The following is a 14,919-nucleotide window of genomic DNA, read 5'->3' on the forward strand; positions in this document are numbered from 1 at the left end:
CATTAGACTAAAAAAATAAAAAAGAAAAAAACTCTGTTTTTTGATATACTATAATTTCATACCTACATTGCTTTTGTTAAATTTAAAAATTTTAAAATACAATGATATGTAAATGATTCAAATTCAAATAAATTTTATTTTAGATTTTATTGTAATTAAATAATAGAGTCTAATGATAAAGTGTTTAATCATATTTTAAAAAATTAAGAACATAATATATTAAAAGAATTTAAGTTCCATTTTCAACCGTTGAATTAAGGTTTTTGATTTATCTCTTAAAGAGCAATATAATACGAGAACGTATGATTAAGAACATAAAAAACTATTAATTATAAAAATTATTGGATAATAATATTACAAGATCAAGTAGAGAATATGTATACATATACATATTTTTTGAATTAAAATGCATAAAAATTAATTAAAATAATATATTAGAAATTTCAAATTAAACTAATAAGGCTACTTTAGGAAATATCATAATTCCCTCATCTATTATCGTATTTATGTAGATTATAAATTTAATTTATTATCTATTAGGTTAAAGAGAGCAAAATAATGTATATAATAAATACATGAAATATGAAATATATATTTAAATCTAACATTTAATTTAAATCCAAAATTGAATAAAATTAAAAATACATATAGTAAATTAAAAAATTTTAATTTTCATGTACAGTTCTATTATATAATATTAAAATAATTAAAAATAAAATATATTTATTAATATATAATTAACGTTAATTATCTATTAAGCATGATATTTAAAATAAAATTTAATTGGTGATCGATAAAGTTATTTTATTGAAGCTTTTCTATATATATATATATATATATATATATATATATATATAAAATTGAGTGCGCTATATGATAATTAAGGTTGAACCATGAGAATTTTATAAATAAATTTCTTATTAATCCTCGTAAATATTTAAAATTCCTCATATTTTAAAAAATAAAGTTAATACAATGAATGCGAATTTAGATGGTAGTTAAAATTGATAACCTTTCCATAATCCATATTCATAAATAATAGCTAATAAGGTTGAAGAGTCTAAATTCATATAAACTTGAAATCCAAATTTATAAGAAGAAATTATTTCATATAAATGATATATCTCTCATATTAAAATCTCCTACTTTCAATGTAGGATCCAGGACAAGTCTTATATTTTTGTCTTGAAACTAAAATCTTAACATAAGATTGTTAATCTGACAAGAAGGAAAAATAAATATTTAGATGAAATCATAAATATTTGTAATTGATAAATGTAGACAAGGCTGTTTTTGCCTACTTGGCTGAGGCTCTTAGCCCTTGGGAAATCCCAAATGTTACTTTTTGTTTATTTGGCATGTGTTATTCATGCTTTATGTGTAAAATATGTATACAATTTTTTAATATATGGAACCAAACATATGCCTCACTCCATCCTTCCTACCATCCTATCAATGCTTATTTTTGGTTTCCACCTACTTTTCTTTTCTTTTTTTCAATCTTTATTTGAATTATTTATTCCAAATTTAATATTTCATTTAATTTTTTTATCTAGATTCCTATTTTGAATCTCTCCAATTTGAAAATAAAATAATATAGAAAAATGAAAATTACACTCATTCTTATTAAATCATCTAAATTAATTAACAAACTTCAGCCTTTCTTAAATATCTCATTATTTAATTTGAGGACACTATGGTCAGTTCCTTTCTAAATAAAGGAAAATAAATTTCTTTTTTTTATTCGTTATATCCAAACATCCAAACACAAGGGTGAAAAATAATTATGTAATGAAAATTAATAATTTCTCATTATTTTTCATTGTTATCTTCCCTCGTCTTCTTTTCAAACAAATACTTAAAAATTTTTTTATTTATAATTATATAATAACACATTAGCTTTTAAAATTTCATTGTTATTTTAAAATTTTTATTATTCAAACAAATACTTAAAATTGCTTAGATTGTTTTGTGTGAAGTTAGATTCAAGTCATTGTAAGCTAATTATTAAACGAAATTGTTAATTAATGAATTTAATTAATTATTAAAAGTTTTGATGTGATTGTAATTTTTGAAACGTTTAAAAATTCTTTTGGTTTTTAAGCCTTTTCTTTTCTTTTTTTTTTTTTTTTATAAATCTCAAAATTTATATGAGGTTGGACTTTGGAGACAGTATATTACATCAAATAAATCAAATAATATATGCCTTGAAAACATGATTTACTTATTTTATGTTTTAAAATAAAATTGGTTGGTGAATTTGCTGCCAGCTGGATTGACTATATTTAAAACTTACTGCATTAATTATGTTTTTTAAGATAAAATTAAAAACTAAATATTCCAAAAGAGTTCAAATTAAAAAAAAAAAAAAAAAAAAGTGAATCCAACCCAACCCAAACCCAAACCAAATAGTCCGGTCCATTTTCAGAATAAATTTAACATTCGAAATAGGTAGAGTTATGGCCCTCAGAAGTCAGAAATATCAAAATATGGTAAGAAGAATTATACAACTCTTTGAAACATTGAAAGTAAAATTAGTTTCAAATTAAGAATTTATATTTTGAGCTATTTCAAATGGTTTAATTAATTTTTATACAATTTTTATTAGATAAAATTAATATTTAAATACTTCTTCGAAAAAAATAAATAAATAAACGCACAATAAAAAGTTATATATGGATACTGAAATTTTTAATTGATTTTTATAAATTTAATCTTCGTTTGTTCATTAAAAAGTAATTGATATAATGCATTGATGTTTCTTTAAATCTCAAACATTATCATAATAAATGAATATAACTTGATTTAAAAATAGAAAGTCATTTAAGTATATTTTTAAATATATATTTCTTTATTGGTAAAGAAAATTTTAATTGTGTAGGTAAACCAACTATCCTTCAAGAATCAAGAAAGGTTTATTTTTATTTGGGTCTTCATCTCTAACCTACCTAACCTTTAAATAAAGTTGAACTAGGGAATCACTAGCATAGTACAATGCAGTGGTATTTAATTATTTATGTAAGCCAACCATTTTGGTGTGACTCATTGGATTCATAACATTCATCTTGTTTATTTATTTTTTTTTTTTTAAAAACATTCTTCTTGTTTTATTTGCTTAAGTATAATTGTAATTATAATTCTTTATTATTATAATTATACTAATGAATGGAACTAAACATTTTATTTCATGTCGCGTCCTAAACACAAGATTAAAAATATATTTTTCTGTTTCTGTTCCATTCTATTCCCTATTTTATTATTCATTTTATTTTTGCGTATTAAACGTATTTTATCATCGTTGGTCATGAATGTATAAAAGATAGCTTGTATGCTTTTAATTAACTATAAAATATATATAAGCATTAAATAAAATATCAGTATTAATTAAAATGTCAATTTTAATGATCTCATTGGATATCATCGAATTCGATTCATTTAAAGATGAAGCGAAAATAGATTTTAAAAATACATCAGCCAATCCACCCTATTTATTATTATTATTTTAAGTTATAAGTCTATGTTTTCTATTTTTTGTTTAATTTTTTTAATAAAACTCAAATTCATTTTATAATTCACCCCATCTCAAGGATGAGTACATATTTAATTTCCCATAATAAATATGTGTATTATTATTATGGTTAAATCTCTTTATGTACAATGGGGCCTAAAGTACTTGCAATTTGTTGAGCATTAATAGCCAATATTAAGTTGCAAATTTTTAGGAGCAACTATTTATTGAACAAATAATAATAATAATAACAACTACTTTTTTTTTTTCTTTTTTTGGTTTTAGCACCGTTCCTTTTATTTTTATTTTTTGAATACTGAAAAAGAGGATTTGAATTTAAATTTATTATTAAATCGTGTATGTACTTACCATTAACTCATGTTTTAGTATAAAATTATTGATAGATTAACAATTTTTGTTGGTCCCAACCCAAATTCAAAATTAGGGTATAATTAGTGTTAGAAGGATTACTATTGATAGTTAGATAGTCCGTCCTTAAAAGCTTAAAATATTCACTATTAAAAGAAATTTATCTGAATATCATCTAGACTGTCGAATAAATGTGTGTAAAAAAATATAAAAAAATTAAATTAGTCGACAAATTTTATTTATAAAATTGAACATTAAATATTTAAAATTGCTACTATTAAAATGATTTTTACTTAATTACCATCCGATTGAACCCAAAGACACGAAAAGAAAATAAAAAGAAAGAATAGAGAAATCTGGACTACTCGACTGCTCGCGCTGTTATTCCCGTTAATGACAGTTACAAAGCCCCGTCTGTTAGAACATGTACTAAAAACTTATCCTGCGTGGCATGAAATTAGCCAATGCCACCGTGGTAAAAAATTTCTTTTAAGTGGGTCCCTAAAACAGAATTTTCTCCTGCTAAAGAAAAGAAGAAAAAATTAATTAATTAATTATCGATTAAATTATTCAATCAATTATTATTTATTATTATTTTATCGCATTTTCAGTTTCTCGAATTTTAATCGCAAATCTCCCCTGTGACCATCTGCTTCAAATTTTGTTCTCTGTTTTATTAAATACTATTAAACCCAGAAAAAGCTTTGATCAAAATTAAACAAAGGGCCAAAAGACCAAAAGAAGAATTAAAGAGAATTCAACAAAGGAGAAAAGGAAAGAGGAAAAGAAAAAGGAAAGGAGATTGAAACTGTTTGCTTTGTTTCTATAGATGCTTGATTTCTTTGTAGAATTCAAAGGAAAGGCTTTGGTGCATAGAATCTACGATATGGGTTTTGGTGGTGATGCCCTGTGGGGCCTCTCTTTCTGGAAAAATAAGATGAGGTGAGTGCTTTTTGATTGTTCTATATAAACTTGGATTATTATGCCATGACGGGTTGTGTTTTTTTTCCGTGATTGTTTTTGATCTCAAGGCGATTTTTTTCAAATTTTATATTTTTGTTGTTTTGGTGGGTTTGTGGTTCAATTTGAGATGCTGGTTATGTGTTTTGGAGTGGGGACGTAGAATTGTGATGAGTACTGGGTTCTGATAGGTACTTCTGTTTTTTTTTGGGTCTGAACTCTGAATTTGGGGTTTTGGGTTTTAATTTTGCTAAATTTGGTGTCTTTTACATCCTTAAATTTTCATTATCGTTTATATTCTTATTCTGTATATCTTCTTTCGAGGTTTTAATACTCGATTCTGTCATTTTTTGTTGGCATTTTTTTCAAATTGTAATAAGTTTCACATACAAGCTCTTGAATTTTAGTACCAAGTATTTGCTTTGCTTGATTAGTCATCTAAGTTTAGATTATAGTACTCCATCATTTACCATGTCAAGTCTTCTAAAGCTTGCACTTAGTATCTTACATTGAGGTTCTAATTGCTGGAGTTGGTGCTTGAAGATCATTGACTTTGGTGAACAAGGTATGAAGAGTAAATTTAGGGTAAAACGGCAAGGGAGAGGCATAATTCGTCAAAATTTAGGAAAGGTAATGAAGTGCCTCTGCTCTGGAGAGCAATCAAGGCCAGTAGATGAAATGGTACCTTCATCTGAATCTCTTGCAACGAAGGATTATTCATTGGGTGGTTATTCTTCTAAAAATGGTGAAACCAACCAGAAGCCAGATACCAGCAATATAGAAGAAGCTGAATTAACTCTCCGTGAAAGTGGCTCTTTGAACTATGAGGTTTATTTCTTCCACTCTGTAGCTTTTAACTATTGTTACTGCTCGATCAATTTGTCTGGTTCTATTTGGTTCTCATTCAAAGTGAGTTGGCATCTCTTAGCAAACCTAAGAAGCTGTACTGTGTTGTGATTTTTTTTTTCTCAAACTTGAGAATAATTATATATGGCAATTTTCACAAACTTTTCAATGGTTTCAGGTGTATTGATAATTTTTGTTTTTGTTCAAGAATCATTAGATCACAACATTCATCTGATCACCCTTATATTTCATACAAAGTTAGATACCTGACTCATTCGAAAGCTTTGAATAACCCTTTTGGTTAGCATGTTCTAGTTAAGGTTAATTCTTCTGTTGGATCATCTTAACTTCTTTACCATATCATTCAATTACATACTCTGAGTGGCTTTTTTTGCTATGCCACAAGTGCAGAATCTGAAGGACTGATGAGCACTTAAAACGCTCTTGCATGTCTGGAAAGAGTAGGATTGGTTCATGCTTAATGAACCGTATTTTAACTAAATCCTGCTCAAAGTCATAGACTGGATTCCTTGCCTTCGTTTTTATAATGTCATAAAGCCGTTACCTTTATCATCCATAATAGGTTCTCTTACTGGATAATCTTTAACTTTGTATACAGTTTGAGCTGCCTGTTCATTTATCATGTATGCAATTTTTTCTTTTCCTCCCTTCTCAATTTGTCAATTTATGAATCTCAGTCGGTGAATCATATACATGCTTCTTGATTTGTAGCCTAAAAGACGATTGATATAAATAAGCAAGCTAGGTGGATGATTTTCATGATTGTCTGTCTCTTTTAAGATGAAGATGTCTGCAATTTACAGGAAGCAAGAGCATTACTGGGAAGAATTGAATATCAAAAAGGAAACATAGAAGCTGCTTTACATGTGTTTGAAGGAATAGATATTGCTGCATTAACTCCCAAGATGAAAGTTGCTCTTGCTAGAAAGGAAGAGTCCCGAAAGAGACATTCACAATTTTCTACCCCACCAATGTCTGTACATGCTGTCAGTTTGTTACTGGAAGCAGTCTTCCTTAAAGCAAAATCACTGCAACATCTTGGGAGGTTTAATGGTACTTTCCATTTACCAATTCATGCATATGTTACCACCTGCTTTTGAATTCTTTTGAGCTCTATCTTCATAATTTGTGTTTTTTAATTTATATTCCTTGATGAATATTTTAGCTTTAATATTTTTTTCTCTGGATGTGTTGGACTTACATAACATGTTTCTTGTGTTTTGATTTCATGCATTGTTCATCATATAGCAACATAGTGAATAAAAAAGAATGTTCTGTTATGTTTTATCAAGAGAAGGTGATATTTTTGCTATTAGATGTTCTGAGAAAAATTAATGAGAATTGCATATAACAAGCCCATATGTCTGTGTAAGAGTTTGTATAGATTCAATTAATCTGAGAAAACCATTAGCTTTACATTACTCTTTCAAGTTGATTGTTTCATACATGCATATGCACGACTCCTTACATACTCATTTTATATGAAAGAGAACTATAAGGATGAGAACAAAAAGTACAAATTGATGAGATGTACATAACAATCAAACAAATATTCTGTGGCTAATGTGTATTTCGAATCATTCTTGCAGAAGCTGCTCAATCTTGCAAAGTTATTCTGGACATTGTTGAAACTTCATTACCAGAAGGCTTGCCTGAAAACTTTGCTGCTGACTGTAAATTGCAGGAGACTCTAAGCAAGGCCGTTGAGTTGCTTCCACAGCTATGGAAACTTGCTGATTCTCCACGTGAAGCAATCATGTCATACCGTCGGGCTCTCCTCCATCATTGGAGTCTTGATGCAGAGACAACTGCAAGGATTCAGAAGGCATTCGCCATTTTTCTTCTGTATAGTGGAGGTGAAGCAAGCCCCCCAGACCTTCGCTCTCAGATGGACAGTTCATTTGTACCTAGAAACAATATAGAAGAGGCTGTACTTCTATTAATGATATTACTTAGGAAAGTTTCTCTTAAACGAATTGAATGGGATGAATCAATCTTGGATCACCTCTCTTTTGCTCTCACAGTGTCAGGGGATTTACGGGCATTAGCCAGTCAAGTTGAGGAGTTGCCTCCCGGTATTATTGATAAGAGAGAAATGTACTATATGCTAGCTCTTTGCTACCATGGTGCTGGTGAGGATTTGGCTGCTCTGAATCTACTCAGAAAATTGTTACATGCTAGAGGGGACCCAAAGTGTGTTCCTGCATTGCTAATGGCATCAAAGGTTTGTGGGACTACCCCTAAACTTGCTGAAGAAGGAATAAATTATTCCCGTAAAGCCCTTGAAAACTTGGAAAGTGGATGCGACCAATGGGAAAGTACTGCTAATTGTTTGTTGGGTGTCTCACTTTCTGCACATTCTAAATTAGCAGTTGCTGATTCTGAAAGGGTCAAGAGACAATCTGAGGCACTGCAGATCCTGGAATCAGCAGGAAAAATGACAAGGATGGAAGACTCCCATATTGTTTACCATCTTTGTGTAGAAAATGCAGAGCAAAGGAAACTAGATACTGCACTTTACTATGCAAAGCGCTTCTTGAAACTGGAAAGTGGAGCGAATATTAAAGGATGGTTACTATTGGCCAGGATCTTGTCAGCTCAGAAACGATATTTGGACGCTGAAGCTGTTATCTGTGCTGTCTTGGATCAGAGTGTGAAATGGGATCAGGGAGAACTGTTGAGAACTCATGCTAAACTTCAAATTGCGCAGGGTCAGTTAAAGAATGCTATTAAGACTTATGCACAGCTTCTTGCGATCCTTCAAGTTCAGAATAAGAGCTTTGGTTCTGGGAAGAAGGTACATAAGGTTTGTCACTTGATCCGCAGCCCCATTAGCTTAATCATAAATATTATGTAATCCTAATTGAAACACTTTTGACATCTATATCTTCTTCCATCATGATTATCAGTTGAAAAGGATTTTGTTTAGCGGAATACTGGGATGCTGGGAGGGGAAAAGTGGGGGAAATGACATTGTGGGGGTGATGTTTACGAAAAATTCCATAGATTAGATTGGAAGTCAAATTTTGGTAATGCTGGATATTTTGTTAACAACAATTTTTTAGACTGATCATTGTATTCCCCTTTTTCCCCAACAATTTGTTGAGAAAATTTGCTGCATGACCCATTAATCTATTCTAATAATTTTTCCAAACCTTTTGTATAAATTTTGGTAGGGCAATGGAAAATCTGCTAGAAGTTTGGAATTGGATGTTTGGCATGATCTGGCTTCTGTGTACATAAACCTTTCACAGTGGCGTGATGCTGAGATTTGTCTTTCCAAATCCAAGGCCATCAGTTCTTACTCAGCTTCAAGATATCATACCACTGGTACATTCACATATCACTTTTGGGTTTATTAAATCTTCTATGCATCAATTAATTGGAGTGCTCAAGCAATAGTTTGCAATAATATGCTTGGCACTAAAGGGCCCTCTTAAGTTGAAAACTTGAAGTTGTGGTGTCTTGATTGGAGAAGCTAATAACAAACAGGGATTGATGGGCGCATGAAAAAGCTCTCTTTTTTTCTTTTTCTTTTTTTTTTTTTTTAAATATTCATTAGGATGCTCAATTGTTGGAACGATATTGTTATAGCCTTCCTCTTTTAAATTTATTATAATTACCACAATATTGGTAGGAGGATGTTAAGTGGAATGTGTGTTCATACAAAGTTGGACAATATTAGAAATGACCATTACCGACGAAAAGTAAGTAGCACAAGTTGGGGATAGGAGCATTACCGAGTTTTTGTTACATGAGTAGGACTTGTACATAGGACCTTTTGATTCCCAAAGGTTCTGTTTTAGCCACTAGGCTGAGGAATAGGCTAAGGAAAAACTATTTATTTGTTATTGAAGTATTCAACTTGCATATCATAGCTTCTGCCCATGCAAAATCCAAGCCAAGAACAAAAGCTATTCTTCCTCTACCATGTCTATCACGAATCTTTTCTCGATGGCTAAGATTTTATTTTTTTGTTTTTTACTTTCTTTTTTTGGTACATCAGAAAAGAAAGATTTCAATTTCTTTGCTAAAGCCAAAAATGGGCATTTTCATGATTGCCATATGGCACTTTTGTTTCAGTTACGCTGTCGGTCTCAAAGTTGTCAATTGCAATAGTTCCAAGGTGAATGTATTGCGCCATAGCGATCTTCTCTTTGCATCCGTAGTTAGAATAGAGCAGAGGGAACTGGGAAGGAGAGAATGTGGTTATTTTCTTTGTGTTTTCCGCAAACTCAAAAAATCATGGCAGAATCTGTTCTTATTGCCTAGTTTGGTTCAGAACTTGATTTATTATTATTATTATTATTATTATTATTATTATTATATTGCAGGTCTACTTTATAGAAAAAAAGGCCTACACAAAGAAGCTCTAAAAGCCTTCCGTGGTGCTCTGGAAATTGATCCAGACCATGCCCCGAGCTTGGTATCTATGGCTGTGGTACTCAAACAGCTCGGTAGCCAATCAAATGAAGTAATCAGAGGCTTTCTAATGGACGCTCTACGGCTTGACAGAATGAATCCATCTGCATGGCATAATCTTGGCTTGCTTTATAAATCCGAAGGTAGTGCATCCTCTTTCCAAGAAGCAGCTGAGTGTTTTGAAGCTGCAGCTTTTCTTGAAGAGTCGGCACCTGTTCAACCTTTCAGGTGACCAACACTTTCAAGAAGTTCTACTCTCTGCAAATTACACATTCTTTTGTATTTTCCCCAAATATGTAACTGTAATACAAGTTTTGTATACTATAGCATACAATGCAATAGGAAATAAAATGAAAATTTACTTTAAGGTTCTCTAGATTGTCCAACTTGTTCTGATATATTTGGTAATGAATAGTGTGATTAAAGTGGCCAAATGAAAATATGAGCCATAAATCCCTTCCTAGTGCCATTTTAGAAGCCTTCAAAGAAGGATGAAAATTTTATAATCAGTATTTGAAAATTGCACCACTAGTGGGTTAAAATAAGAATTGGGCTAATAATCAATTCAAATATTTTAATTTAATTTTTTTTATACATAACAGGTCTAATGAACCACAACAGCGTTGTGGCCTATTCTCTTTAAATAATATTTACTAAATTGGTGATAACTTTTATGATAAAAAGATTTCGAATTTGAATCCTCTCAATATCTACATTTTCTAGGCCAATTAGTTTGAATATTTTTAATTTTATTTTAAAACTTATTAATTATATGTTTTGTACTAATTTTTGATCGAGTCAATCCAATTGAACCAATTATGGATCGATCCGGTTTTAAAAACACTGCTTGTAACGGTCCTATGATGCTAAAGAAAAATGAATTGCAAAAACCAAAGCAGGAAATAAAGAAATAAAGATTAAAGCTTTGGCGGTCACAGGTTACATTACTAAAGAGTTAAGACGGGATTCACGAGAAAAGCTTTGGTGTCATGAATGCATATTTATGGGATATGTTCAGATAGTTGAAGAACCATTGTATTACTCAGCGGATGCAGAAGAAGGAATCCCACAAACAAAATTTTAGTCAAAGATTAGCTGAATTGGAAAAAAAAATAAAAAACAAAGAAAAAAAAAAATCTCATTTTAGTTTTGAGTTTTGATTTTTTTTTTTTCTAATTTAGTTTGGCTAATGGCAACAAGAAACATTCGTCTATCGCGCCGAGATTAGTTGATTTATGGCCGTATTAGATTAGTCCACGTGGCTTGTCTTCTTAATCATCTCATACATTCATAATTCATTTTCTCTCTTTGTGGCTTTACACATTATTTTGCCTTTCTTTTTCTTCTTCTTCTTCTAAAAATAAAACTCCTTTCTCTTATTATAGCCTTGTATTTCACAAATTAATTTTTTTTCTTAGCCTAAAATTTTATAATATATAAAAAAAATTATTAGCAAGTACATTGCACAATATGATAATTCTAAATTTAGATAATAATTATAATTATAAATTTAGATATAAGTAGGTTTTATTATGTCTCTTATACTAAATTGATGGATGGTAAATACTAAATAGAATTGTTTTTTTAATTTTGGTTTTAAGATGCTATGATAGAATTTTCAGATTGTATAATTGATAGTAAATAATTTAATTTTATTAGCAAATTCACAAAATCAAAATGAAATTTATTTGAATTTTGAAAAAATCATACAAGAATTAAATGAATTTGAAAGGACGATAATGCAAGATTGCTTTTCTTTTTGGTTTGGCTCCAGTGTCCACTTTAAAGCCGACATTGCTCCACTTGAAATTAGGACAGGACAAAGACAAACGACCAAACGTAGAACTGTTGCAGAGAGAGAACAACAAAGCGTTCACTGCTTGGTGTCTGTACTTTGTTGGGGTCTCTTGTCTTAGTTAAACCTTTCAATCGCAATTCCTGTCCTTTTGGATTTCAAGTTATAAACTTGAAAAGAGGGTTTTAGTAGTTTTGTCATAATAGAGAGAGATGGAGAGTGGGAAGGGAGTGGAAGCAGGACCGTCCACAATAGGTGGTGTAGGTGAGAAACAAGAGGAAATGGCAGAAAAACCAGTTATTGAAAATGATGAAACTGAGGAAGAGGAGGAAGATAATGGGGTTCCTGTTGCTGGCTTTGTACCTGGGCCTTTACTGTCTCTCAAGGAGCAGATTGAGAAAGACAAGGTTTTTTCTTCTTCTTTTTCCTATTTTTTTAATTTTTGCAGACACTGTAATCTTTAGTATAATTGGAGTTGCAGCAATTTTCTCCCTTAATTTTGGTGAAGTTTTTATTTTGGATGACTATAAAATATAAAATTTTACTAGAAATTAGCGTAATTCAGTGTTTGTTCCAATTTGGAAGCCAATGTTTGGTCTTTATTAGCAGCAACTACTGGAACCATTATTCTTTCAGTTGTGACTTTATGATCCTAATATTTTCTCTCTTGTCAATGTTTTTAATTGGGGTTTTTTTGATACTTGGATCTTCTATTATGATTATTTGAATATTTTTTCCTGGTTGCGTCCTAATTAGTTTTTGGAACTAAGACTGATTGTCAATTATCAATAAAGAAAGATAAATTATCTTCTGGCACTAAAATAATTTTAGCCTTTAACTGGTAGTGTTAAGTTTATTTTGTTTATGTTTGCATTCTAGAAGGTTTGTTTAAGTGTTTCTTATAATCATTATATTCGAATGATAACAAAATGGATGAGTAGCTACCGATTTCTGTGGCATACTGTTCTACAAATTTGAAATGAAATTGCATTGCAGGATGATGATAGCTTAAGGAGGTGGAAAGAGAAGCTGCTTGGTTGTGTAGAAAGTGATTTAAATGGTTTGTTTAAAGGAGGCCTTCTATTTTCATTGTCTTTTGTCCTTTGTATGAGTTTGCGTGCTTCAAGTTATTATGAGTTTATATTTCCTTTTTTTCAGGCCAAATGGAACCTGAAGTGAAATTTCACTCCATAGGAATCATATCTAATGACATTGGGGAAATAAACACTCCCTTGCCTATCGATGAGAATCGGAGTGGCCGTGTCCTTTTTACTCTTCCCGAAGGATCTCAATATCAGCTTAGGCTAACTTTCAGTGTTCTGCATAACATTGTTTCTGGCCTAATGTACTCAAATACGGTGTGGAAAGGGGGACTCCAAGGTGCAGAATCATTTTGTTCCTTGCATTCGAAACTAAAATCTTGTAGACTTATCCAATCTACTTTTAAGAATAATTGCCACTCAACCTCATAAATAATCCCAAAGTATCTTTAGGCCATTTGGCTTGGTTTACAGTACTTCTGAAAACAAATAAATGAAACATTATTTAGTGTTATTTTTCACTTTTCAGCTTGCTGCCCTTCAGTTTCATGTCAGTGTATGTAGTCCTTGAACTTTAAGATTGGAGTGAATTATTTTTCTTGCTTTGTCAGTAGCTAGAAAGTTGGGGAAGTATATCTGAACTGCAACCAGAAAATGTCAGCTGAAATTATAATAAAGGAAAGAAATGTGCTTTTTAACCAAATGTGGTGCTGTTTGGTAATAAAGGTCCTTTTTTGAATCCAGTCACTTCAGTTCGAACATCAAAATGTGTCATCAGATAGAACAATGTCATGAGCTTGAAATGGTAGAACTACTGGTTGCCAGAAAATGATTGATTTTTGTTGTTGTCCTGGCATAGGATTTGATTTATTATTATTACATTTAGTAGTCTACAATTTATTGTTGTTTTGCATTGATTGTCAGTTGATCGAAACAAGGGAATGTTGGGTACTTTTGCTCCTCAACGGGAACCATATGTGCATACTTTGGAGGAGGAGACTACTCCTTCTGGTATACTGGCAAGGGGAATTTACTCAGCTAAGCTTAAGGTACATTCAGCTGCAGATTTGTTATTAAACCGTTGAGTTATGCCTATTGTGGTCAGTTTATGCTTTTTAGAAATCCAGTTATTTCAATACACGGGCTTCTCTTTCATTTTGATCTCTTTTCGCCTGGGGAGTTGGTTGGTTTGGTTAGGTTGGGATGACCAATTTTCCCCATGCAACCTTGTTTTTTATTTGTATGGGGAAAATGCCAAACTGAAGCTGAATTTTGGTTCTTATCAGGACAAGAGAAGTCTTAATGGCAATGGTCATGAAAATTATTACAAATCATTTGGCCAAGAAAAGCATTACAAACCATATCTAATTTAGTTAAACTAGGAAAGATGCTATTGATTGTTATTGCAACAAAGGGTAAATGCTAAAGAACAACTAGGAAATGTGTATGTATCAGAATGGTTAATCCAGAATACGAATGTAATCTGCCACTGCATTACAACAATTTTACTATTGTCATTACTGTTGAACTTAGAAAAAAAGGACTTAAATTGTTCTTCTGTTTCTTGCAGTTCGAAGATGATGATAGAAGATGTCATATGGAACTAAAATATTCCTTCGAGATAAAAAAGAGCAGCTAGCCAATAATTTTCTACACAACTTCTGTTGTGTTTATGCTTCAATTTCTTTTCCCTATGGATTTTCAACCTCACGGATTCATGAACCTATATGTTAAATTTAGATGTGTGGGTTTGAGGGAAATATACTCTTTTCCATTAAAGTTCACAATTTCTAACCACAATTTTCAATCTTTCATACTCAGATTTTTGCCTGAATTTCTTTTGTTTGAACAAGGATAATGTTTTTGAGGCATGCACATAGCCTAATTTGGTGTTTTATTATTAAAGGTACAAGAAGCCATGGAAAATCCAAGATTTTGAATTGAAGAGCTGTAGGCTC

The 14,919-nt window shown here is 30.9% G+C and overlaps 2 protein-coding genes across 3 annotated transcripts; both read left to right on the forward strand.

Moving 5' to 3' along the window:
- The first annotated feature begins 4,479 nt into the window (after positions 1–4,479).
- On the forward strand, positions 4,480–10,498 carry NPGR2 (no pollen germination related 2). Of its 2 annotated transcripts, none has more exons than XM_012229877.4 (6): positions 4,480–4,819; positions 5,381–5,665; positions 6,508–6,757; positions 7,294–8,501; positions 8,881–9,034; positions 10,039–10,498. In XM_012229877.4, the coding sequence occupies exons 2-6, from the start codon at positions 5,405–5,407 to the stop codon at positions 10,356–10,358; spliced, it is 2,193 nt and encodes a 730-aa protein (XP_012085267.1). In that variant the 5' UTR covers positions 4,480–4,819; positions 5,381–5,404; the 3' UTR covers positions 10,359–10,498. The 2 variants fall into 2 exon arrangements, with proteins under 2 accessions (XP_012085267.1, XP_012085266.1); XM_012229876.4 differs by having other exon boundaries at positions 4,481–4,819; positions 7,294–8,510.
- Positions 10,499–11,937: 1,439 nt separating this feature from the next.
- Positions 11,938–14,761, forward strand: LOC105644500 (rho GDP-dissociation inhibitor 1). The gene is made up of 5 exons (XM_012229875.4): positions 11,938–12,328; positions 12,918–12,981; positions 13,080–13,301; positions 13,886–14,010; positions 14,532–14,761. Exons 1-5 carry the CDS (start codon positions 12,134–12,136, stop codon positions 14,598–14,600), a joined length of 675 nt encoding a protein of 224 aa, XP_012085265.1. The 5' UTR covers positions 11,938–12,133; the 3' UTR covers positions 14,601–14,761.
- Positions 14,762–14,919: the final 158 nt, after the last annotated feature.

This window comes from Jatropha curcas, chromosome 3 (assembly GCF_041381405.1).
Source record: "Jatropha curcas cultivar XTBG-Jc1 chromosome 3, XTBG_Jcur_1.0, whole genome shotgun sequence".
NCBI classification, from domain to species: domain Eukaryota; kingdom Viridiplantae; phylum Streptophyta; class Magnoliopsida; order Malpighiales; family Euphorbiaceae; genus Jatropha; species Jatropha curcas.